This window comes from Ascaphus truei, chromosome 9, assembly GCF_040206685.1.
Source record: "Ascaphus truei isolate aAscTru1 chromosome 9, aAscTru1.hap1, whole genome shotgun sequence".
Classification (NCBI taxonomy): domain Eukaryota; kingdom Metazoa; phylum Chordata; class Amphibia; order Anura; family Ascaphidae; genus Ascaphus; species Ascaphus truei.
The window spans coordinates 28,857,456-28,885,005 of NC_134491.1; the positions used below are offsets into that span (position 1 = coordinate 28,857,456).

A 27,550-nucleotide genomic window follows, 5' to 3' on the forward strand; every position below is an offset into this window, starting at 1 on the left:
TGCTTTCAGAGCCCGCCGGGCCGCCGTAGCATAGGTTGCTGTGGGTGCCTGACAGACATAGGCGGAGTCCACCGGCGCGCTGCGGTGTAGCGCGAGACAGTCACGCGCTGGAGCGGCTGCAGAATGACGCGCTGCCCACGGAGACGTCGGCGGAGCAGGTGTTTCCTCCCCCCTGTGAAATATACACACCGACCCCCCCCTCACACCGACCCCCCCCTCACACCGACCCCCCCTCACACCGCCCACCCTCGCACTGACCCACCACCCCACCCACTGACCCATCACCCCAACCCCCCTCGCACTGACCCCCTCGCACCGACCCCCCCCAACCCCCGCACCGACCCCTCGCAGAATGGTTTAATTCAAACCCCCCCCCCCCCCCCCCCCCCCCCCCTCATTTTCCCCTTCACCTGTTAGTATATCAATGGGAAAGCAGCGTTACCGCAGGAGCTTCCCGCTCTGCTGCAGTGTCTATATACTGTAGTATGTTTGTGCAGGCAATGTATATATAGTATATTTGTGTCAGAAGAGCAGGTAGTGAGACACTGATCCTGGTAAATAAGTGGCCCCCTCATCAGTGGCCCCAGTGAAGGTGACATCAATGGGGATTTGGGGCCAAAAACGAACTGAACATTTTTAAGCTTTTTAATATTTCCATGGTATACAAATGCTTTGGTGGGTTTCTACAATCTTTTATTTAGCGCCTTTAATTCAGTGTTCCCAAAGAAATGCAAAGATATTCATTTTTGCATGTGCTATAAATATGCAAAACCGTAACTTGAAGAGTAATTGAAAAAACTGTTCTGTTACACAGTTACATATTTACATAATAGACGAGGTTGAAAAAAGACATACGTCCAAGTTCAACATATGCTAATTTTAGACCGATACTTTATCCGTTGGGATTTGGTTCCCACCCCACGATTAAAACAAAATTTAGACAAGAATAACTATGTGGGGAAGTTTTTTGTTCTGAAACCATTTAGTGCCGGGCTGTTCAACTGGCGGCTCTTAAATGGGTCCTAATGTGACCCTTACACTCATCGTTCATTCTTATTTCATACTAGTTGCTTTGGCAGCTACAGGTCAGTGCAATTTGTTACACTGTAACAAGCTTCTAAGTTAAAGTAAGGCAAATATATATCATACAGATGTTATGATTGCAAAATGTTGAAATATAATAACTTGAAAGTCTTTAAATGTATCTGAAATTAAATTGCAATAAACTTGTGGCCCTTCTACTTATAAAATCTTTTCTAATCTGGCCGCTTTGGTGAACTAGTTGAAGAGCTCTGGTTTAGTGTATAGAAGTGTTGGTTTACTCTAGGTTATGATGCTGTCTAGGAAACCAACATGAGAGATCTTCATAGATGAAAATCATAGTATACAAAGTTTTTAAAGTCTCCTTCATGTTCGTCTTCTAAAAGGCATCTACAACCTTCAATAAGTAACGAGAGCTGTTTGTATGCGAATAAATCTGTGATGATTTTCACGTGTACACGTATAAGTGCGCATACATGCGCACACCGGGAAGGGGGAGAGACGATGCGGGACCCCTGGGGGGGGGAGGGGGGAAGTGTGGGCCCTGGGAGATGAGATGAGGCGGGGCCCCCAGGAGTGGGGGGGGGGCGGGGGGGAAGAGGCAGACCCAGGGAGAGGGACGCTGTCTTTGCCTAGTCTCCAAAAGTCACTTTTTCCCTCAGTGCAAGCTTTTCTCTTTTTTGAAATTGTTAAAACCCAGAGAGTTTCTGGGTTTTCTAATATCCCAACTAAAACGCAAGGTAACGAACTATGAGAAAGTAATTACTCTGATAATCATTCATTATTATTATTTTTTAATATATTTTTAAAATCTTGCTGAAATTCGCATCATGCAAATATCTTTGGAGTGCTGCATCTCTAAATATTTCTGTATAGTACATATTCTGCTGCAAAACCAGTAAAGAGTATTTATTTTGGAGCATCACATATGTCTGAGCTCTAAAAATGTAACATCAATAGAAATGTAGTTTAACTTATCCCAATTCATAGTTACAATTGTACAATTATTGTCTTGGTTTCTAATGCCATGTATTTCACATGACTTGCACGGTCTTGTGGTGAGATTCACCATTCCCTCTATCAATAGCTGTATTGTGGCCTGATTATCACACTCCTAGACTGGCTACTTAGACTTTATAATTAGGATACAGAATGACTCCAACTACAAATACATGTGTGTTTGATGTAGTATGCTAGACTTGGTATTTAAAGGTGCAATCTCACGTAGCTAGCCACAAAATAACCATTTGCGGACAATGTAACAATCTAATTAGCTTCCTTAAATGTATTTATTATTCCATTTCTTTGGAGCCTCTGAATAGTAGGCCTAGTTCATCTTTTAAGCATGCTTGAAAAAATCATGGGCAACCAAAATTGGACTTCGATGCTCGATATATTGCCATCTTAGTGCAGACTGACCTGTCGGTCATCGCTGCCACCAGCTAAATTGTGCCCGGCATGCTTTGCGCTCCTACTCCGAAGCATAATGTGGCGGTGACTGACCGGTCAGTCCACATGCACGGCTTGCTACAACAATCTAGACTGGGGGGAATATCTGGGCCTTACACGAGAATGGAAGGTAAAAACTCAGGCACATTACCTGAATATACATATACTGTATATATTAACATAATAGCTATTATTTTTGTCTTTTGTCGGGCTCCAAAGTCTTGTATATATGTTTTCTGCACTCCTAACATATTTTCTTTACTTTTAGCTCATGAGAGAACCAAAAACTATATATGGTGAGGGGATCGAATGGGGCTCTGCCTGTGCAAACTCTTGTAGAACACAGTGGCATCAGACAAAAAGAGGAAATCAAATCCCTCCAAGTCTTGGCTTACCATGTTTATAAACTATCTGTAAATATCTCTGGAAGCAAGGGGTTCTCCGGTGCTGAAACTAGTGGGATTAAGGTCCGGAGACAACCTACTCCAATCCTGGGTAAATTATTTTTAAAAGGAGCTTGGATTGCAGTTTAAAGCTCACATTCAAAATCCTGAGGTTTTTTATTCGATAGTCCTGCAATTTATTTTATCTCCCCCATTACCTTTTTACTGTATTAAAGATGCAGACCAAACAATATCCTGCGTGTGTTTTTTAATTTATATATCTATCTCTATAGCTCTCTCTAGATTAGCTCTGTACGATAATTGTATCTAGTGCCTGCCTGGTCACTTGTACAGTGATTTACCAGTATGGTAAGCCCCCTCTTTATACCAATGATTTATTAATACCCAAGCTGCAAGTGATAACTTGGGTAGTAAATTCTAAAACAATATTGGCTGTTTCAGAAAAATCTTGTCTCTAGTATTAAACAGTCCAGAAAAGCCCCACATAACTGATCCAACGGCTTAGAATGGGATATAAGGAATTTGTCCAATATACTGTCATCTAGACTTTTATTATTTTTCAGCACATATTCATACGAATACTTCAGAAGATGTTGGAACTAACAATTGATTTAAATAAAATTTGTCCCATCAAGGGCAAACAGGAGTTACATTCTCATTGTTTTTCTCTGGTAGCCCCAATGTATTTACTTACAGTATTTTCTTTTCCCTCTTTAATTCTTTAGCTACATTTTATTATGTATATTTTTTGATTTACATAATATCAGGGATCAGTTGCTTTCCTTGGAAGGATCGGGCCGCACCTATAGTGACGGTGATGTCACCCGTCGCCACAAGCGAAAGTTGTATTTTGCTTTGCGGCGGCGTTGCGGGCGACCAGGCTCCTGATTGGTTCGCCTTGTGACAGCCCCTGAAAAATCAAATAATTATGACTACCAAAAATCGTGATTCCCTTCGCTTTGTCGCCGTTGCGCTTACTATAAGCGCACGCGGAGGCGACAATGCATTTGTTTTCGGGCGACGTTGCGTCGCCGGCACTATATGCGCGGCCTTAGAAGGAATAACACACCTGTTTTATGTCAGAGGCAAAGTTTCGCTCCCTTCATCTTTCCCTTCAGATATAATGCTCTGTCCATTTAACCAGGGATCCTATAGTAAGGGATAAAATAGTCAATTGATTCACCATTGCACACAAGTCAATTTACTTAAAATAAAACGACCTGAATGATCCAGTATAACAGGCATGCAGTTTAAGACCACAGCAGTATAAATGTGCAATACCTATAAAGTTATTTCTTCTATTTTATGCTTGTAATGAATCCTGCTTAAATGTGCTCTTATCAGTCTGCTTCTAAACTAGAAATTAATTTAGAGTTTTTTGTTTTTCAGACAAAAGTAGAGAAGAGCGTGGGAGCCATCTACACTGCTTTTAAGAATCAGCAAATACTGCCAGAGTAAGTGATTACATTCTGTGTTGTTTCTAAATGCATATCTAAAGTGCAATGAATAGTGTTTTGTTGTAGTGCATGATCTTTGCCTTGATTGTTTGTCGCATGGTGTCTGAAAAGCATTTGTGCCTTCTGATTTTTGTTGTACTACAGTACATTTTAAAATGAGTTTTTGTGCTTCCTACAGGAATCTTGTGCTTTAAAAAAAAAAAAAAGTGCCCTATGTGATTAAGGCCCATATTTACTAAGCAAAGCTATAACATAAGACATGTTGCGGCTCCGTAAAAACACCTTATGGGTCATTTACTGGAATGAGCTGTAAGGTCTAATGGAATAGCAATGCTTACTAAATATGGTCCTATACGCCTTTTATAGTTTTCATGCTTGGAGTTTTTCTTTCTTTGGAAGCAGCATTCTCTACAAAAAAAACTAAGTATTACTTGCTGCTAACTTTTTTCAACAGGGGTCAAACTCCAATTCTCTGTCCATCAGGTTTACAGCTGAGATAGTAGATTGGAATCACGGTACTGAAGAGCTTGCAATAAATGATACAATTCCTCTCTAAAGTTCTCATCTTCTAAGTTCCTCTGGTGTGTCCGGATTTATTGGAAGAAAAGAGAATGAAGCAAATAGACGTCAGGTGGATTATTCCCGTTCCTATGATTTCATGGATTTCAGGGTGTTCTGGGAAGCAGGAAGGGAGCTAGTTGAAATGTTTCATTAATGAGGGCATTCAATTATCAGTGTGTAAGTTTTAGAGAGTGGAATGTTTGTTGAACTGCGAAGGAAGAAATAGCAGGACTTTGAATGCGGCCAGTGAAAGATGGAGAGGCATTGAATGTGGAAATCTAGACAATGTGGCAGTGTAGATTGTAGCACAATCCAGCCATGACAAATAAGGGGCAGAGTGACCTGCACAGTTAAGGCCAGTGGAACATACTGCATTGAAGATTATTGCTGAATGTGCAAACTGGGTGACAAGGCTCCACATAAGCAGACTGCACTCACAAAGATCAACAAGCATACTACAGTCCATAGAGTACTGCTGATCCATTATCAGTGGGTATGTTAAGTCTCACTGCAACTGCTTTGTAACGCCTCTCGCGTTCCCACGAGGAATTGTATAGGATGCATTAAATTCATTTTAAGAGAGGAATGGCTTAGTGGTTCTGTCCATTTCTGTGACTGATTAGCCCCTTACTTTTCATCTACTGTAGGCTATACTCCTTAACATCTGATCTGACATCGAGGTTCTACATTTAGCAGCTTTTCATAGGTAGCCAAAGAAGTAAAGTGTGAAGTCCTTTAATACTGTGACAATCCCTGACCATGCAAGTCTTGACCCACCTAATGTCTCATTCATACTGCATACCACCAAGCACAGGGAACACTGTCAGCTGTCAATTGGTTATTCATTTGGGTTTTAGGGTCTGCTACGATTTGAAATACTTTTCTTTTAATATTTCCATGTTAAACAAATCGAGGTTTTTTGTTGTTGTTTTTTTTACACAAAGATGATCTGATCTCTTGCTGATAATACGGTTTGCCCACCCTTAACTATATAGGTAAAAAGTATGCCGTTAACAGTAAAGCAGATAATTAGATCTCTAACATGCTTGAATTCAGCTGACAAAGAAAAGTGTCAATGTTTAACATAATGCTCACGAGTAAAAGGTTCACTTGAATGGTGACTGAATCCTTGTAAGAAAGTCATTACACGTTATTTTGTTATTGCTGTATGTAATATCTCTCTAGTTTTGCGATTTATTAAAGGACACAAATATCCTTCTACAGAACAGCCTGCAAACTAATATGTGCAGTGGGATGCAGAATAGTGTAGAAATTCATGTCAGTGCATTTGTTCTTTCTGCAGCAATATACTGGTAGCTGTAAAAGTTTTATGAGGTGAAAAGGATACAGCAAATATATAAATGAGTGGGTTTGTTCTAAATGCATTGATGGACAGAAGGTGAAGAAAGATGACCAGTTGGTTTTACATTTTACAGCAAGCAAGGCAATACGCAGCCAGTATGTGGTTTCGTTGCTCAGCGAGATACATTTTTCTAGCTTACTGGATCGTGGATAAAAGACTTAGAATATTTCAGAAAAAATTACTTGGATGTGAAAAGCAGGAATCTGGCCTTTTTTTTTTGGGGTGGGGGCAGGGTAGATTGTGATACAATCCAAAGTGGTAAAGAGCAGAGAGACCTGGATTACTAGATTAATGGAGTTGTTTTCACTTCGTTAAACAGAAGCGTCTGCTACAGTTTTTCTAGGGTAGACTCTTCAATGTGACGCATGAGCAATTGTGGCGGAAGATTACTGTGTTTCCAGTTGCATTCAATGTTTAATATTAAATAAATATCACTGCAGTATGAAATCAAGAGTTACCAGGCAGTAAATTCGGTCCAGCGGGGCCTTGTACATATGAAGTCCGTTAACTTTTCGTGCCAAAAGGGCACACAGCTCTGGAAGAGTTTAACACTTAATGACCTGGATTTAGCAGCTCTCCGCTTGTGGATAATGGAAAGGAATTCTGAGCAACATGTGAAATGACAAACGTGTCTGGAGCCTCTTTTTTTACCACTATGAATAAAATGTCACTTACAATACATTGCAGTGGTTTCCCTTATTTTAGACAATGGTATATGCACCTGAAGCTGGTATTAAACAATTTCAGAAGCCATGACCTTGCTAATTTCTCACTATAGTCTACTTTCTAGTTTTTGTATTTTACAAAAACTTTCAGAATTTTTAATCCCTCGACCGATTTTAAACTACTAAGAGAGCAGCACCTAACTTTGTTTTGTATATGTGATTTCTTTTGTACTATACAGCCTGCTCACTTTTAGCTTACGTGCTATTAACCTCTCTGCTCTAGCATTTAACTTAAACTTTTGTTCTTTGATCCTGGCATTCTTGCCCTTACCTGTAACTGTCTTCTCATCTTTAGACCAGTATGATCATAGATCCTCCCTGCTGCCCTTACCCCTCTAACCCCAAATATTGGTTCAGTCACTCTTCCTTTGCTCCTGTACTCTAACCTGTGAAACCATGTGCATGAAGTCTGATGCTTTTGCTTCCTCTTTTCACGACATGTTTATCCTAGCTTCAACACTTTCCTTCACAATGAAATGCTAATAACATTTACTAAACAGTGCTCTTCCTTAAGACACCATTCTGCCATCAAAAGACATGCTACAGCCCATTCACTTATAGAATAGCACTAGTTAGTCAAGCAGAAAAGAGGCCCATTATTACTATCTCCTTAGACCTCCTCCTACAACACAACTTCATCCACTACTTCTCAAACTTTGAGTCCAAGTTTGGCTCTCTAGCTATCCCCACTTTACTCCTTGTGCAGTCTATCCCACCCCCTTTTCCTACACACATCCTGACATCTGTCATTAAAAAGCACATACTTTTCAAGGGAGGAGAGGGTGTGGGAAAATGTATTCCCAGCTAAAAGTTACTGCTGCTTTAAAGTTCTTTAATGGTCTTATAAGTGAGACATTTGGTCTCAAGGTATTGTAAGCTCTGGAGGAAAGGAGGAAGCATTTGTTATTATAGGGTCTCTTGTACCATACATTTCGTAAATGTGGCCAGTTTTAAGTATGTGGGAACACATTTAAATAACACAATACACTGTTCTTCTTTTTAGACTTGTTCTAGAGAGAGATCTGCACTTCAACTACCTGTGGAAGGGTTTACGGCACCTGTCCGATGCATATGAGGTAACAATGTACCCAGAAGGATATCTTGTGTGTAATTGCTATATTCCAGTTTCCTTAAAGCAGCATTACCGTCCACACCCCACTATACTACACTACGTATTATACGATTCCTAGCTCCGGGGACTCCTTGGTTCCTGAGATATTTACCTTTCTGTGTTGATAAAATTAAAGATGACCATCTGGGTTGTCCAATAGAAAACTGCATGCTCTGACATTGCATGTTCCTATTGGTCCGTGAGATTGAAAGTTGTATGGCAGCCATATTGATTTTCCAAAAGGGAGCAGAAATACCAGCACCTAAAAAGGTATAGATCTCTAACAAGGCTCCCGAGAGCTCAAAATAGCACATTTGAGTTCCAGGGTTTCCAACTCTGTAAAGAAGAAAATAAATAAATACAGTAATGGAGTTGAGAGGACTGCTATTTTTAAACAGTTCGCATTGTAACTGGAGCTGTCAAATTACCAGAGAAATTGATTGGAGATGATGGCTGTCTCCACATTATTCCTTCATATCAAATATTAGCTCATGGTTTTATTTTGGTCATCCCAAACGGTTTTCATTCCATTGTTGTATTTGCCCTAACCACATTTGCTGGAAGGCTCTTCCCAGCATCCTCTACAATGTTGGCGAAGAAGTGATTTCTTACAGTTTCCAAGTCTATTGCGCATCAGTTTTGAAACACAACTCTATATGTTCAAGTATTTGCTTTCTTTCAAAACAGTTCTCTCCTGTACTTGACCTGAAGTATGTACAAGCAGGGAGAATAGATTAGCTATAAAGGTGGTCCTCGCTATATGATGGTCTTTTATCCGTCGAACAGCTTTTCCTACTCCGGATAATGCATTCCGCTGAACGCATTATCCGAAGTCTGAACGGGTTACCCGTCGCTCACCACCGCAGATTAATATGGGATCCGCTATCCGACGGCGGTTTGCCGGAAGGATTCCACCGGATAAGAGGACTGCCTGTATAGTAGATTATTTATCTTGTTTTTATAGACTTTATGCATAGTCTTTACAAGCTCTTTTATATACGCAGTGTACAGGAAAACGTATAGACGTTCAAGTCCACACAAGCAGATCCAGTATATAAATCAATATTCCTTATTTAACTAAGGTCCATACAAGCAGGGGAAATAGTCCTGCATCTTAAATGTATGCATTGGGCTATTGATTAGCACTTGTGCCTATAACCAGCGCAAGCTGGAATAGTAACAAAAGAAGGAAATTACTTTGATTTGAAAATCAGGTTTTTGACTCTGGATGAAATATATTACCTTATTTCTCAAATATGTGTGCGCCATGTCATACTGCTTGCTCTCCCATGATGAGTGTCAGATTCCTATTTGAAATTCAAATTGCTAATGAAAACAGGGGGGGGGGGGGCAGTGTAGCGAAAAAGCAACATTTTATTTCATACAGTTAACATTTGGTCCTGCATGCAGACCTGTAATGAGGTGCTGAAATGTTTGCTGCATTTCATGAAATGTTGTGTTTTCACTACATTGGGGTGTCCGTTTTTGTTGCCTATTTCCATTTGGATATCCTCTACGATGCACCCATGATATTAACCAAGCTAACAGTCATGCCTCTCTTATATACCACTACGTACATGTTTATACTGTAGATTCCTATTTCTGCATGCTCTGAAACTTTGTGCAAAAAAAATCTAAAGGAGCATTGGGCAGTGAATAGTTTTTTTAAGAAAACCGTGTATGATTTGTCTTTTTACAGTGTCTTGATGCCAGCCGCCCCTGGCTGTGTTATTGGATCGTACATAGTATTGAGTTATTAGACATGCCAATTCCTGAATCTGTGGCATCAGAGTAAGTCAATTTCACTTATCAGTTATTGCTGCGCTGGCTACCGGCCCCCATACTTGCTTACCAGTGCTGGGGAAGAGTTCATCTGAATTCAAACAGTTGGGACTAAAATCACCAGTATGTGGGCAGCAGCTTCACAGCATATTGAACAAGCTCATAGCTGGAAATATGAATGCGGTAACCTCACCTTGAAATAAACAAGGTTCATTGTAAAATGTTCTGGATTTTCACTTACAGTGCATTTCCAACCTACCACAGCTCCTTCTCAGAGGGACATTAACTGGAACACCAGCATTGGAAGAGTATATCCATGTCTGCAATGTTAGAGTAGATGAGGTTGAAAAAAGACATGTCCAACATATGTTAAATGTAGACGACAGATACTTTATCCTATATTTGTATTGACAATATATTGATCCAGAGGAAGGCAAACAAAAACCCCCAGTGAAATATCTAATGATATCTCACAGGGGGGAAAATAAATTCCTTTCTGACTCCAATAATGCCAATCAGATTCCTCCCTGGATCAACATCCATCCCATGTTTACTTATTTGGTATATCCCTGTATACCTTTCCAAAAAGATGTCCAGCCTTTTGGTTATGCTAGTTTTCCCCTTACGCTCTTGCACACATTAAAAACCAAAGGGAGAAGCTATGAAGAGAATATGGGTTTCTCTTTGTTGATTCAGAAGGGGCTGGTTATTGGGGAGTGTATCTGTAATATTTGAACTAGGAGCTTCAATTGGCTAGATGTGTGTGTGTGTGTGTGTGTGTGTGTGTGTGTTATTTTGAGGGTTCAATATGAGCTTATAGGGGTCCTGTATATTTCGAATTAGAATAGGATTAGAAGGTTGGCAATGTTGCTCATGACGTTTCAATGTGTCCCTTGTAATGGGTGATCAGTGCAATCTGGTTATTGCTGCAGTGTCTGTCAGTTCCTGGCCCGGTGTCAGGCTGCTAACGGTGGCTTCGCTGGAGGTCCTGGTCAGCACTCCCATCTTGCCCCAACGTACGCAGCCGTTAATGCTCTGTGTACCATAGGCACAGAGGAAGCCTACACTGTCATTAATAGGTATGTGTCATTATTCAATACATGGAAAGTAATGTACTGGGTTGTGTGACGGGGCACTCTGCTTATTTTCTAAAGTCATGACAAATTAGATTGAGCTTCAGGGACACAGATTAATTCTGTTTGTCCTTGCGACATAAATGGTGTTTCTAACCCAGAAGGGTTACATGAAGAAGAACACAAATATGAATGTAAAAACCCTGTTTGGACTGGCCCAATGTTACGTTCCCTCATTCAAGTCCTGATATTACTGTAGAATCCCCCCATATTCCCAAGTACCAAGTGAATACGTGTCTACTCTTTCCACACTGCATCCATGCCCCTTTTATTTTGAAGATTCCTTATACATCTATCACCTCTTCCTATTGTTGAATAAATTATGTTGCCCTGATCCCCATAGGGCAAGTTCTATGAAAATGCAATGCACAGTATCCATATAGGACAGAATAAAAGGCATTGTGTGGAAAGTGTGTTGGGTCCATAGTAGTGTTACTTGTTTGAGCACTTTCCATCTTCATAATGCCTAATATGTAATATCCTGCCAAGTAGAACTGGAATTATCAGTGGGTTACAAATGAGTACATAAAAACACATTCTATATCTTAAACGAATGCTGTGTTGATTTTATTTACTTTTTATACTTTATTTATTTTTCATTTCTTTACTGGTCTATGATGCCATAAAATTTCTCCTCCTGTTTTGTGTCTTCCCTTTTGAATTTGTCAATAAAATCTCCCCATTTGGATTAAAGTGGCAGTTCAATTTAAGTTGTTAAAGAAAACATTGTCGACCCACTATCGGCGTAATTTGTGTCCTTAGCGCACATTCTTCCTAGGCAGGACTAGCCCTTTAACGCTTCTATCCTAATGTACACGGTTTAATTTGTACGTTGCCTCTTCTGAACCAATGCATTTGTTTACTATAATGTGATAGAAATACAGTAGTAACTGTATGTATTATTGTTTTGGAAGGTGGATTTAGCAGAGTTTGGCACTTGGCTTCACACAGCTTCTTCTCTCTGTTACTTGTGCTCTCTTTTTTGCTCAGCTTTGTTTTTGTTTTTCAGGAAGAAGCTTTTGGAGTTTTTGTATTCATTGAAGCAACCAGATGGTTCTTTCATTATGCACCTGGGAGGGGAAGTTGATGTCAGGTCAGTTGTCTTTTATGTGCCTGTATTGTACTTGCCAAATGTTGCCATCTTACAGAGAGAAGGATTAGCACAGTCATATGGGCCCGTTGGAGGATCCATTATGAATTCCAGCATCTTATGACCTGGCAAAGACATCTTATACAGTACATCAAAAATTGTAAAGTATTGAGAATTATTACGTCCGTTGCCAAGTTAATCCAGCCTGATGTCTTTGTGTTCCCTTTCAATTCCTAGACATTTTTATGGTTAATATTTGATATAGTGCTGTAGATTCATTCGGCACATCCCTGGTGCTTTGGTCATCTTAGCACATTCTGTAAAGGAAAACTAAAGTATTTGATTACCCAATTGAAGGTGGGTCAATGAAATGAAAATAGTGATTTGCCTTATATCGTATCACACTGTAAGGAAGGCTGGAACTGACCTAACAAACCTGAGGGGTATATTCTTTAAACGTGAGTGTAATTGGGCTACTACTGCATGGAAACTCCCTGGCACTTGAATGGGAGTTTGTGCCTTAGTGCCTGATCAGCACTATTGCACCTTAATGAATAAGATAGAGAGCAGGAGTGGCCACCAACAGGTCAGGTTTTAAGGAGAGCTTTAATAATAGCTATTCATAGTTAATGTTTTAGCTTCTGTGACCATACCTCTTAAATTTTCATTGCCGTTTTTTATGATATTTTGATGAGATCTCGGAAGCTTAGTAAATATAAATAAAACGTAAAAAATATTTTCGGCATCAGGTAAAAGGAGTGACTCCCAAATGTGTTTCACCCATCTGCAACAAGTGAGCTTAGAGTAGGATGCCATTTGTATGCTAACAAGTATATACTCTTGTATGTTATAGAAGTGCTTATTGTGCTGCTTCTGTAGCATCGTTAACCAATATCGTCACCCCCAAGCTGTTTGCTGGTACCGCTGAGTGGATTGCAAGGTAAGAAAGCTTTAGATTCTTTTAGCTTTAGCATTAAATCTATAGATTTAACCATCTATCTGGTAGATATAGGAACTAGCAATGCACACTTTTTCCACTACCATCCATTTGCGCCTCTGTACACCTATTACAGTTGTATTAACATGCCTAAAGATGGGGCTGACAATTCATTCATGCGTGCCTATCTGCACCAGCCACAGCAGTATTAATATGCCTCAAAACTGGTGCTGACAGTTCATTCATGGCCAAATTCCATTCGAGTAAACTGTCTGTTTACATTTCTCTACTCCAGCGAATCAGCTACAAAGGGGAGGTAACTAAAGTGTAGCCCCTCCTGCAAAAGCTCGATATAATGTACCATGTATAAGCGTATAACCGCCCCCTCTCCTATTGGATATGCTGGGAACCAATGAGATTACTTGCATGGGATGTGAGAGGCGGGCCTTATTTGACGCGACGTGACGTCATGATTGACGCGTCAACTCAACCAATCAGGAGCCTAGCTGTCCGGTCTTCTCTCAATCACAGGAGGTATAAAAATCATGGGGTTTCAGTAGCAAACCGCCCCCGATGAAGCCTATTGGTGAAACGTACGTCGGGTACGTGTGACGTCAGCGACGTCGGCTGATTCGGAGTGGCAAGGGAGTCCTGCTAGTCTGAGCGTTTCGGAGACTGTAGCCGTGGACAGCAAGAACGCTCAGACTCTCTTTATTTGCGTCCCTAGACAGACATTTTCTGCAATCTGCTACCAGCTTTATAGAGCTGAATACTGGTTAAAGCACCACAGACGCTACCTTCTGGTGTGCAGTTCCCAGTACTACCTAACTGGGCATTGAAGTAACCAATGCCTAGTGGTGGAGGGGTGACTATACCCACCCACATAAAGTTTAGGCTGTGATACACAGATTTTTTTCAACCTAGACAGTTGGTTAATTACCCAAGACTTTGCAGACTTAGTTCACATTCAGCCAAGTTCTGGCAATCAGGTGTGGTTACTTTGGGAGATATGCAATTTCCATGAGAAACCCATTATTATTAGGGTCTAGGAATCCAGGGAATTCATTCATTGTTCCCTCAGTAGGACAACTGTGATCCAAATAACACACACAAACGTATTTTCTTGTGGAGAGAGTTTAATCATATACCCTCCATGTGTTTTTTTTCTAAATCACTAGTTACCCTTGTTTAATTACACTCCGCTTTTTATCATTATATGTTCACGTGTTTGTTTTGTTTGTCCAGTATCCCTTACACTTTATTTTAATTACGTTAATAAAACCGAGTTTTAATTTTGAGGTGTGTGCCACTAGTCCAGGGGATACTTTCCCGTCTCTTTCATATTTCACCTTCCCCAGTGAGCACCACCTTATGCACTAGTGTTTATGGATCTTTTAATTACATAGACACCCTCCCTTTGTTAGAGCGAGGTTTCACTTTTTGCCCTTCGGGGCACCTGTATACCATATTGTTTATTAATGACCTTGAAGTTGGCATCGAGAGCAAAGTCTCCATCTTTGCTGATGATACTAAATTGTGTAAGGTAGTAGAATCAGAGCAGGATATAATTTCTCTTCAGAAGGACTTGGCGAGACTGGAAACTTGGGCAGGTAAATGGCAGATGAGGTTTAATACAGATAAATGTAAGGTTATGCATTTGGGTAGCAAGAATAAACAGGCGACTTACAAATTAAATGGGGATAAATTGGGGGAATTCTTGATGGAGAAGGATTTAGGAGTGCTTGTAGACAGCAGGCTTAGAAATAGTGCCCAAAGTCATGCAGTAGCTGCAAAGGTAAACAAGATCTTACCTTGCATTAAACGGGCATTGGATGGAAAAGAAGTAAACATAATGATGCCCCTTTACAAAGCATTAGTAAGACCACACCTTGAATATGGAGTACAATTTTGGGCACCACTCCTTAGAAAAGATATGGAACTAAAGAGTGCAGAGAAGAGCCACCAAATTAATAAAGGGAATGGACAATCTAACTTACGAGGAGAGGCTAGCTAAATTAGATTTATTTACATTAGAAATTAGGCGTCTAAGAGGGTATATGATAACTATATACAAATATATTTGGAGACAGTACATGGAGCTTTCAAAATAACTATTTATCCCAAGGGCAGTACAAAGGACTCAGGGGCATCCCTTAAGGTCGGAGGAAAGGAGATTTCACCAGCAACAAAGGAAAGGGTTCTTTACAGTAAGGGCAGTTAAAATGTGGATTTCATTACCCATGGAGACTGTGATGGCAGATACAATAGATTTGTTAAAAAAAAAAGTTGGACATCTTTTTAGAAAGGAAAGGTATACAGGGATATACCAAATAAGTATACATGGGAAGGATATTGATCCAGGGAGTAATCCGATTCCCAATTCTTGGAGTCAGGAAGGAATTTCTTTTTCCCCTTATGAGATATCATTGGATGATATAACACTGAGGTTTTTTGTTTGCATTCCCCTGGAACAATAAGTAAGTATAGATATAGGATAAAGTATCTGTTGTCTAAATTTAGCATAGGTTGAACTTGATGGACGCATGGCTTTTTTATTTTTTTTCAACCTCATCTACTATGTAACTATGATACAAAGGGCTGTTGGCGCGTACGTAAGCATACCTATGTTTGTGTATATAAAGACCCAGCGTCAGCTGTCTTGTGTATTTCTCTATATGCCTGTGTGTTGGGCACAAATATTTTCAGGAATACCAATTACAGCATGTACAGTAGTTTTTATCCTGTCTGTAGGCACCGATAATTTTATTTAATGTTGATTCTGGACGTCCAATCTATTTGTGTTTTCCCCTAATTTAGGTGTCAGAACTGGGAGGGTGGTATTGGGGGTGTCCCAGGCATGGAAGCACATGGTGGATATACATTTTGTGGATTAGCTGCCTTGGTCATTATGAAAAAAGAACATCTGCTAGATCTGAAGAGCTTGCTAGTAAGTGCACACAAGTTGTATTACACATTTTGTTTTTATTTGACTACAATTACATTGGTATAACTGGAAATCTATAAAAACGTAACATTAATATAAACAGTGGCACTACCAAAGCATTTTTTCCCATTAAATAACCTATTTAATATTTTCAGCATACAGTAGTAAGCAGCAATTTATTTTGGGGTCAACTTTTTAGAAATTGAAATGTCTGTTAATTTTCCTGGAAAGTATGTGCGAAGAGCTTTTGGTAGATGTGTACTATGAACAGTTAGTAAAAAGGTTGTAGAAGCTTCAACAGCTGCAAAAATCCGTGTTCTCAAAATGTGTCCCCAGAATATTGGGAAGTCAAAAATGTGACCCTTTTATTGGACTGTACTGGCACAGGGCTTTTCCATCTGTATATAACATGGCCGTTCGTAGAAAAAAATAAAGTGTAGTCGATACAGAGCATGACACAGATGAACGCTTGTGAATTATGTATACGGCTGGTGATATGGTAAAGGTGATCGCGCTCGCACCACTTATAATTGCCTGTCTTCCTATGACCATGCATCTAGTGCGGGCCCACACAGCCGAGTGCGATGGCGCGGCCGCAAATTTAAAAGACAAATGTCTTTTTCAAGCGTGGCCACGTGACGTCAGCGTCACTTGAAGCGATTCAGCCAATGAGGGCGAATCAGCTTCGTGACGCGTCAGCCACTGCGGCCCCAGTGAGTGCGACGGGGTGCCTGGCGGTGCTCGTTCCCGAAAGCAGCGCAACCTGGTGGACTCCAGGGGGCGTGGCCTTGACGTCACCCTCTGGCTGAACTGCTGCCATGATGTGGCCAGCTCTCCGTCGCCACTAGCAAATACAAAATCCGTGTCTTTGCTAAATGTGGTCGCTCATTGTGCAGGGTTGCGCAGGCAGCTACTGGGCCTGGCCTGATAGAGGGCCATACCTTGTGTGCGCCGTGCACGCTGTCCCGGCCACTGGGGACCTAGCCTTAGGATAACTGTAGACCCTAAATGAGGCTCTTGCTTTCAGAGCTGTGCAATTCTGATCTTTAAAATTAAAATAGAATCAATGTGTAAGAACCTAACAGGGAGATTTCGAGGGAGAATTAAAGAGCGCACAACACTATTCCCTTGCATTGGGGATAAGGTACATTTATGAGGGAGAATGCCAAATTATATAATTTTCATTTAGATATCGGAGTCTCCTTGAACATCAGACTGTATGAAAACAGGATAAATGAACTCTTATTAGCTCGTGGCTTTCTTTGTGATATACCACCTTTTTTAAGCTCCTAGTTGTGGGAAGGTGCGGTCTGTACCTTTTTAAGTATGTAAAAGCGCTGTGCCTGAGTCAGCTGTCCTAAAAGTCATAGTTGACATTATATCTCAGGGTTTTTCACTTAGTGCTATTGCTGACCACTGCAGTGTTAACATTTGTTTGGAGGACCACCATGCTTTAAACATTGCTCTATACTGTATATCAATATAGTTACATATCAGCCACCGGTCCTATTCTGCACAGGCTGCAGAGAAGAACGGTCTGAAATGAAAATTGAAAGGTTTAGGTGACTGCTAAAGTCTTCACAGTTCACTGACCACAAGGTGCTTCTTCTAAACAGCACTTATTACTAATGTTAAATACGTTCACAACAATTATTTTCTGTTCCATGGCAAATGTTGCTACTGTTTATGTGCTTCTGTGGTTTTGTTTTTTTTAACATATCACTTGTCTCTTTTTTTACAAGCGATGGACTGCAAGAAGACAAATGCGCTTTGAAGGTGGATTCCAGGGCCGCTGTAACAAACTTGTTGATGGCTGCTACTCCTTTTGGCAAGCTGGGCTAATGCCCCTCCTTCATAGAACTTTACATGCGGAAGGTAACAGCATACAAGTGCTGCCAGTGTGCACAGCAATTTACTTAGAATAATACAGGAAAAATCTTACAATGTAATTACGGTCACAAAGTCTTGAACCAAGGTTTCTGACAGCAGTCTGCTCCATAGACTATAAGACTTATCTCTGGTTTTCCAGGTGATTCTGCCCTCAGTCTCACGCACTGGATGTTTGACCAGCAAGCACTGCAAGAATATATCCTTATGTGCTGTCAGTGTCCTAATGGTGGTTTGCTGGATAAACCTGGCAAGTAAGTACTCCTATTATATTCAGTCAATCTAAATGATGGTTAATGATTTATTGTTTTTAATATACTATTTTAGTAGAATCACTGTTAATACGGTGAAATGCAGAATTCTACAAACTGCTTTGGTACTGGATGTTTGTTTCTATGGATTCATTTCTCTTATTGAAACAATATTTAAATTATCCATAGATATTGTAAATGACCCTTCCGGATAAGATCAGCACTTTTTCCCCCAAAAGGTCTAAATTCTTTGGAAGGGACCCTCTGTGTAATTCTGAATGAAAGATTGAAATTCCATTGCATGGAAGCTTTTGACAAAGCAGATAATTGGATTTTCCGTATGGAAAACATAAGATATCAGGAATTATATTACGTATGTGATTATTTTAAAGTAGTTTGGCAAAATACTGATATTAGTAATGGTGTAAGTCAATATTAAAATTGGTTATCATTGCTGTATTGCTATTATTCTGCAATGGGAGACAATGTACCAATGTACACAGGGTCATAGCACCTCACCTTCACCCCCACCCCTTGTCAATCATGTCATCCCTTCGCCCTTGTAGGTCACTGGCCACCTGTTGTTCAGGGATACAATATAATTACTTAAACACATTTCATTTTTCAAATTAATTTAACATTAATTCAAACACTTAATGATGTCCTATTGAACAGATGTATCCGAATAAGAAACGCATCGTGATATTTATCATTATTGCGGAAAACATTTTTTTGTTATTGCCCAACCCTATTTTAAAGATGGTTTTTCGGTCCATTGTAACACCCTATTTGGTTGCTACCCCTTGTAGCACTAACAATATTTATTTGAAACAATAACATTTTATTATTCAGTGACTTTTTGTGACATTATATACAATGTGGTTACAATTCCCCATATTTGAGGCGGCGCATAGCAGCTAACCAATAGTAAGTATAATATCCAAGCTGATTGGATTGGTATAGCCGTATGATTTAGCTACCACTAATAGTATTTGAAACCTTAAGGTCTCCTCTGAATAGATGGTGCCCACTTAGATAAATATCCTTAGAAATGCATATTGAGGTTTGTCTGAGTTAGTGTAAATAGTAGTTTACCATAGCAATTAACATAGGATATTAATGTAAATACATACTTGACCAGATGTATGGCACAAAAATAAATGTTTTAAATTAAACAGGAACAAAGCTGTTTAGTTTTATATTTCTTCTGAAAATGTTGATTAGACAGGAAGAGACTTTATTTTAAATAAATTGATTTGATTTGGAAAAAGTGGTCCTACTCAATACCACCTTGTATTGTCACACCTTAACAGTGGTCATGATGTAATCCTATTGAATCAATTCTTTAATACCCTTTTTAAATTTAGAGCAAGAGACTTTTACCATACATGTTATTGCCTGAGTGGGTTGTCAATCGCGCAGCATTACGGCAGCGGAGACATCCTACATGAAGTCGTATTGGGCGTACCAGAAAACCGTCTGGTAAGATCTTTGGCATTTTTCATTGATCATTTAGTTGTAGCTTTTTGCAACCCGAGTGGAGGTGTATTTGTCACTTTTTTCTTTTCTTAAAAAAAAAAGCCTGGAAGAATATCTACTTGTCTTTTCCTTATGAGCTTGTAATATTGAGATTTGTAATTCTGCCTCTAGTATAATATTATTAGTGATATGGCCTGTTATTTATATAGCCTTCAATAATAAACTGCTACGTGTTCTTAGTAAGAATCTCGATTTGTAAAGATGCCACGGGAAAACTATGCAGTTTCCCCACAATGTCGTCACTACGAGAGATGGGTGATATTTTTGCAATTTTAGAAATCCGCTACAAACTTGCAAATTCCTTTAATCTGCAGATCTGTCTCAAAAAGGCAGATTCTTATTTATTTTTCTTTTCTAGCACTGAAAATCCAGAGACTGATTCTGATTTATTTTTTTTAAATACAAATTAGTTTGCGGATTCAGAATCCCTGAAATATGGGTTTTGCAAGAGCGGAACCTATTTTAGTAGAGTCCCCCAAGTACGAGAGAGAGACCCTCAAACCTCCCTCCAAATAGTATATTTATTTATTTATTTATAAAATATTTTACCAGGAAGTAATACATTGAGAGTTACCTCTTGTTTTCAAGTATGTCCTGGGCACAGAGTAAAACAAATAATACATGGTTACAGTTACATAAATGAACAGGGTATACATTATATACAAGACATTGCATGCACAGTTAAAGAAAATATATATTATGAGCGTATGAAAGTTACAGACCAGGTTAAAATGTGAGACAGCACATATATATATAGAACATCTGCTCCAAAAGGAACACACCATATATACCTGGGAGATGTGAGGCGTGATTTATTTAAATATGCAAAGGCATATTTCCCAAAAGGATTTCCATAAGAACTAAATTGACAAACCTAAGGCGTCTTGTGAGGAAGCTAGTGTCAGGCCCAACAGGATCAGAACCTGTGATATTCTGGGCAACAGCACAAGCAGTGAAGTAAACCAGCTGCTGGGTAACTCCAGCGTCACCGCATACTTTTGATCTCTACTGCCCACACCTGTAGCTAATCCAGCTAACCGCATATCTTCCTGGTATCTCAGGTATGCTCCCTTTTTTTTGTACATAAGGCACATTGATCTGGCAACCAGGAAGTGGAAGGGGTCTGCTTCTAAAGACAGCTAGGAGTATGTCCATGTGTATAATTAGCTACCCAGGAGCTGGCTTAGTTCACTGATAAAGCTGCTGGTCTCACAAGGTGACTTAGACTTGTCTATATAGTTTTTATGGAAATCCTTTTAGGAAGTGTGGGGTGTGATTTCATTTAAATATGCAAACGGTATCTCCCAGGTATCTAAGGTGGGGACCTTCTTGAGCACATGTGTCTCTCCACATGTTATGTAGAGGGGTATATGTTTGGGGTTCTCCCTTGGCTAAATGTATTTTTTAAAACCTGGAACTGGATTTAATATTCAATGGCGGATTTCACAAATTGTGCAGAACGGATTTGATGGCGGATTAGGATTTATCCGCCCGAATCTTAGTTCCCAATCCACCTTCGCTTTTTGGTAAAAAAAATCAGCGGATTGGATTGACAGGTTCACCAATCTAGGTACTACGAGGATTTTTAGGATTGGGGTTTGTCCTGCGTACTATGTTGGTTCATCAATAAATATCTACTGTTTAAGTTCCATCTAAGTACCATCTTTGCTATATATATCATTTTTAATTGCATCAGACGAAAGACCCAAAAGTTGAGAATCTACAGTACAGTTTTGTTAGATCACTGGAATTACTTTACCGTTACATTTCAGTATTTTATTTATTTGTCTTAACAGCAACCTACACATCCGGTATACAACATTGGTCCTGATAAAGTGGCTCGGGCTGTTATGTACTTCATCCAGAAGGAAGTTCCAGAGACGACAAATACCAGCAAAAATTAGAGGAAGACTGTTTGAGAAATCGTGTGATTCTCCTCCTGGCCGCAGTTCAGCCGAGTCTTACTTGGTATAATGCACCAAGCCAACACAAGACCAATGCTCATTTTACTAAGCTGTGGTCTGCCATAGCTCATGCTAGTGTATAGCATCTGTGGTGTCTTATGGAATACCACTGCTTAGTAAATATGACCCCATATCTCTTAACACATGGTCACAGTAATGTAATAAATTACAGTTTAACAAGTTAGACGTCTCATAAAGTTTAGTAACTCAAACATACAGGATCAGTTTAACCCAGCCCTCCCCATGTTGCACTGTATACACCAGCTCTTATTTAATCCTTTTAGAGCAAGGGCAACCAACAGGCCAGGTTTTCAGGATAACCCTGCTTCAGCACAGGTGCTGTCAGAATGACTGAGCCCCCTGTGCTAAAGCAGGGAGATCCCCAATACCTGGCCTGTTGGTGGCCCTTGAGGACTGGAGTTGACCATCACTGCTTTAGTGCAAGGGTAGCTTGCAAAGCAAAGAGCTATTGCTGATTTGTGTTGGGAATATTACCCTTCCTGTAAATGATTACAGTGCATTATATAATTGGGAAGAGTACATCTGCACAGTATCTATTATGTCTCGAGGGGGAAAAAAAACTAAGTGAAAGCAAGAAGTGTGAAGCAAATCGCCAGAAATGCTTACCTTGTATAGTACACTGCTGTCTTTCCTCCACTTGGGGATCAACTGCGTTACTTTTAACTCCGGGGATCCCCTGCTTCCTGAAAAACTTACCTCCGTAGGGGGTGCCATTATCTCTGTGCAGGCAGTGAGCTACTGCCATGGCGTTATCAAAATGGCGGCGTTTAAATGTTCCTGTGGGCCAACAGGAAGCTGTGACGTCATCCCTTTGCAACTACCTATTGGTCCTTGTGACCAAGACATTTAAACCTGCAGAAATACCAGCACCCCTTCCGGAGGTATCTTAGCAAGCAGGGGGTCCCCTCGGAACGGACATTAATGCCTTTCAGCGCCGTAGACCCCCTGCTTCAATCCCAAATGCAAAAAAAAAAAGGGTAAGCAGGATTGCTATTTTACGTTTACTTCCTTTATATAAAACTAGACAAATGGTTATTTATAGCCCTCTTGATTGACAAAACAAATTAGGCTACTATGTAGCAAAATGACACTGTTCAAATAAGTATCAAGTCGCTTAATAAAATATTCTACGGTTGATATGAAAGCATTAATTTGATATTCTAAAAGGCTAATTTGTGGTGTACTGATAAGATGGACATCTTTTACAATGTCACATTAATGTTTAATAGTCTTAGCATTGTATGACTTAATAAACAATAACATGTAAAGCAAAACTATTTAACATTGCTTACAGTAATGGTATGCAAGATTTATAATCCGCAAGATGATGCCTACAGCATAATACAGAAATATCATCAAACAATGCATATAAAGGAGGCTAAGCATGTACATCTGCCCTAAATTAGGAAACTTGCACGTTATTGGCAACCGATTAAAAAAAAAATCCAGATTTAGGATAGGGGTACATTGTATGCATCATCTTTTAAATCTGGTTGTTTGTTTTAGGCCACAAATTATACAAACTTAATTTTTTGGTTAATTTGTCCACTTAATTTTCCCAGGCTTTCATTTAGGAAAAACAAACAATACTATTTACCAGTCAGACTTTATTCATTGCACATGCCAATACTGACATTGGTGGTGATTCACATTTTAATATCAGAATGGATTTATACTACTACTGTCAGTGACTGACTTGATCTTTGTTGCCAAAAATATAAATGCATATTTATAAGCTAACATTTTTAATAGGAATGTATACAAAAGGAATACAAAAATTGAAGTATTTTTTTATGTACACTAAAGAAAAGCTAAGCAGCAGTTCTGATTGTATAATGTATCCGTTTAAGTAATCGGTTTCTTCAGAGACGCGGTCACAGTTTCAGAAACGTGATAAATGCCATACAGTATCCCAACGCATTTTACTTCCACAGGAGCAAGCAATTCTTCCCACAACAATGTTTCCCTCCAGCGCTGACGTTCAATAATATACAAAATAGCTTTACGTTTTCATTTCTAAAAATCATTGTGCAGAAAACACTCCATTTTTAGAAATATATTTAAGTCCTAAACTAACAGTCACTTGTTATCCATCAGCTAATCCGTGAAGGTTCTTTCAAATTAAAACAGGATCTTGTAGTAGTCATCTCTGTAACTGTACAAGACGAGCACTGGCACTCTGTAAGAGGGACAAGAAAGGTGATGAGTTCCACGTTTCCAGGATACTTCGACAATGGAGCCATATTACAAACTGTACATTTACCAAAGCAAAGGTTCTGGTATAAAAAAATATTAAGTACATTATCACAAAAACATGGAGTCGTCTAAATTGCTGAAAGTCTGAAAAAGTAAGATTGCCCACATTAAAGCTGCAGTTCATAAAAAAAAAAAAAAATAATCAATGTGCATCAATACAATCTACACACTGACAAGCGATTAGCGAAGTTGCTGATCGGTGAAGAATCGGCTCGGGGGTTCACTAAATGGCTATCAGTGCAGCAGAAGAGGACCAAAAATGGAAAGTTCTGTGGGGAAGATCACGTGACCAGGCTGTCACTAGATACAATTGGGGCACTGCTAGACAGGGCAGGGCTAAAAAAAAAAAAAAAAAAAGTGTGCCAGAGCCTGTTTCAGAAGAGGAAGGGGATGTGACTTTGTAAATGGTTGCTATAGAAACAAATAATGCTTGTAACATAATACATTATAAAAAGTTACAAGCTTTTTCTCAAACCACGTAGGATATTGCTTGAACTGCAGCTTTAATTAGGTGGGTTAATAAAAGGATCAAGAATCAAAATTAACTAGTATTTTCATGCTAATCATCATAATTATTCAGCTACGATAGGCCTGATCACAGAAATATTGTGGGTGAAACAGACGTTCAAGTGGGATAATTTACCATCCTAATAAAGGTAATGTATCAATGCTGTGTTAATGTTACAGGCCAGCAATTTCCTATCACAATGACTCGAGGAGCCCATCTAAGCTCATTTTTGGCTATGGCACTTATCTCAAGACTTACCGCTTTTCAATTTTGATAGTGAAAATTTCATCAAAGACTGATTTCAAGTATCGCTGCTTTGGCAATCGCGATATCAGCAGTTTCACAGATTCATTAAAGGCTTGTTCATCTCCACACTATGTGAAAAAGATTGTTATCCTAAAGGCGCTTAAACCAATTAAATACAATTCTTATAAATAATTTCACAACATGTAGCGACATGATCAATTAAAAAAAAATTATATATATATATATATATATATAAAAAAAAAAAAAAACTTACAAAATATAGTGCAATAAGTCTGTATAAAAGTGTGAACTTAATTGTTCAAAATCCAACAGTGTGTGTACTCACAAACTCAAATCTTTTGTGCATATTCAAAACTGTGGCAAAATCTGTGTCTAAGGTGTCTGTCTGTCTTTTTGAGTCCCCAGGTAAAGCAGCCCTTGTAAAATAAGGTGAAGAACCAAAGTGTAGACTGATAAAACACTTATCTATAGATGCAAAGATAAAATACACTCACATGGTGTCACATAAAAATGCGCAATCGAGCAAGTGTAGGAACGCCATCAGCTGGGGGTTCTCTTAACTCTCCTCAACTGGGCTCGCGTCGCTCGTCAGAAAGTTGACAGAAAGAGACAGATTTTGCCACAGTTTTGGATATGCACAAAAGATTTGAGTTTGAGTACACACTGTTGGATTTTGACCAATCAAGTTCACACTTCTATATAGACTTGTTGCACTATATTTTGTATGTTTTTCATCTCCACACTACAAAGAAACAATAGTCACAGAACTTTATGGAAGCCGGCGATCTGTCAGAAATTCAGCCAAGCCCTGATTGTGTCCAACATTTTTGCTCCCATATGTTCAGCCCTGCACTATACTTCTATTTCTTATGCTCTTCTGCTACAATTCAATGGATCTGATTACTTTTTAAGCACTAGGAAGCAGCTTCACAGCCTGCTAGATAAGGGCCATGTCTAGATCGGGATCCCTTCTCCCATAAAAAGAGTGTCATAAGATTTTTTTCTCAAATGGCACTGCAGACTGCTGCATATGGCATGTCCCCCTGCTCTGCAGAGCTCACAAGTTTATTTGTGGTGCCTTCATTTACAACTAGAAGCGTTGAGACTAATAAACATGTATATTAAAGTTCTACTTCATAATTTATTTATTTTTAAATCAAGAGCAGCTCAGTCTTTTATTTTTAACCTATTTGACTGCTGCAACCACTAGAAAATAAACGTTAAAAAAAGACAAAGCCCCCTGCAGGATATTCTGTCCTGGATACCTGTTTGAGAATAGAGCCACGGTGTCTACTTTGACCATGATTTAAACTATGGGGGTTATTCATTAGATTGCAGATTGGCCACTACTGTATGAGTCCATGCCAGGGGTGGGCAACTCCAGTCCTCAAGGGCCACCAGCAGGTCAGGTTTTAAGGATATCCCTGTTTAGCATAGGTGGCTGTCAATGACTGAGCCACCTACCTGTGATGAAGCAGGGATATCCTTAAAACCTGACCTACTAGTGACCCTTGAGGACTGGAGTTGCCCACCCCTGGCATGGACTCATTCAAGTCAATAAGTGCTTGTGGTAGAGCCCAGTTGACACATGAATTAATTACCCAGTGTGTCCCTACACACTTACTATTCCTCACACGTCACTCGGATGTAAATTAGGTTGCAGAGGACAAAAAAGCCTAATTACCGTTCCTTCAGCACAGAGTATGAACAGGAGCATGCTGCACTATATAATAGTGCAGAGTATCACTATTGCCACCCCACTAAGATTTATTTTTTTATAGCATAAAACAATGATGTATTGCTAACACGCACATGCGGTGCCTCTCTAGGCTGTGTGCTAGAGCAGCGGGTGCTGGCACACGAGGTGCCTCTCTTGGCTGTGTGCTAGAGCAGCGGGTGCTGGCACATGCGGTGCCTCTCTTGGCTGTGTGCTAGAGCAGCGGGTGCTGGCACACGCGGTGCCTCTCTTGGCTGTGTGCTAGAGCAGCGGGTGCTGGCACATGCGGTGCCTCTCTTGGTTGTGTGCTAGAGCAGCGGGTGCTGGCACACGCGGTGCCTCTCTTGGCTGTGTGCTAGAGCAGCGGGGGCTGGCACATGCGGTGCCTCATGGCTGTGTGCTAGAGCAGCGGATGCTGGCACATGCGGTGCCTCATGGCTGTGTGCTAGAGCAGTGGGTGCTGGCACACGCGGTGCCTCTCTTGGCTGTGTGCTAGAGCAGCGAGTGCTGGCACATGCGGTGCCTCTCTTGGCTGTGTGCTAGAGCAGCGAGTGCTGGCACATGCGGTGCCTCTTGGCTGTGTGTCCTAGGTGAGCGGGTGCTGGAAACACTGAATAGTAAGATTTTAGGTGTATCAGATTTGGATAGTTTCACTTTTATTTTCTTTACATGAAGAAACTCCAGGAATTATATAGATATATTTCTTACTTCTACACTTCTATATTATGAAACGGTGGAAGTTTCAAATTCAGCCCAAACCTAACAAAAAAATTCCTATTTAATAAAGCAAAATTAAGGAGAGACACACACGCACAAACAATTATTCCAATTAAAGTGTAATTAATTAAACAGGCCTTTCTATGATTTTAATTCGTAGATAGAGCATGCATTACTTACCTCCAATGATAATAAGTTTTGTATTGTTTCTTTTGACAGATCAACCTAAAAAGAATTACAGCAGACTATTAGGAAAAGACCAACAATTGTTCCCAGATGAATGTCAAACATCTTACTGCATAATTCTTGTGCGAGTCCCGAGGTGCTAAAAACATCAGGCAGAGCTCAATATAACAAAAACCGGACCCAAGTAGTATGGCCTTTGCATAGCTTAAGTATACCAATAAAAAAGCGGAAACGCTGTAC

The 27,550-nt window shown here is 39.8% G+C and overlaps 2 protein-coding genes across 6 annotated transcripts in view; one reads left to right on the forward strand and one right to left on the reverse strand.

Annotated features, from left to right (window-relative positions):
- On the forward strand, positions 1 to 27,547 carry FNTB (farnesyltransferase, CAAX box, subunit beta). Of its 2 annotated transcripts, XR_012803844.1 has the most exons (14): positions 1 to 158; positions 2,759 to 2,786; positions 4,284 to 4,348; positions 8,004 to 8,076; positions 9,811 to 9,902; positions 10,826 to 10,972; positions 12,036 to 12,119; positions 12,970 to 13,056; positions 15,871 to 16,000; positions 17,740 to 17,872; positions 18,027 to 18,138; positions 19,503 to 19,617; positions 21,471 to 21,642; positions 27,344 to 27,547. XR_012803844.1 is itself a non-coding variant. In XM_075614175.1 (13 exons), exons 2-13 carry the CDS (start codon positions 2,784 to 2,786, stop codon positions 21,576 to 21,578), a joined length of 1,149 nt encoding a protein of 382 aa, XP_075470290.1. In that variant the 5' UTR covers positions 2 to 158; positions 2,759 to 2,783; the 3' UTR covers positions 21,579 to 21,822. The 2 variants fall into 2 exon arrangements, 1 of the variants encoding a protein (XP_075470290.1); XM_075614175.1 differs by lacking the exon at positions 27,344 to 27,547 and having other exon boundaries at positions 2 to 158; positions 21,471 to 21,822.
- Positions 23,252 to 27,550, reverse strand: part of EIF2AK4 (eukaryotic translation initiation factor 2 alpha kinase 4) — a 79,172-nt gene continuing 74,873 nt past the window's right edge. For all 4 annotated transcript variants that reach the window (XM_075614173.1, XM_075614172.1, XM_075614171.1 and 1 more), the window contains 3 exons: positions 27,305 to 27,349; positions 24,682 to 24,797; positions 23,252 to 23,838 (listed from right to left, as the gene is read on the reverse strand). In XM_075614173.1, coding sequence (XP_075470288.1) covers positions 23,781 to 23,838; positions 24,682 to 24,797; positions 27,305 to 27,349 — 219 coding nt within the window. In that variant the 3' untranslated portion in view covers positions 23,252 to 23,780. The remainder of the gene's footprint in view (positions 23,839 to 24,681; positions 24,798 to 27,304; positions 27,350 to 27,550) is intronic.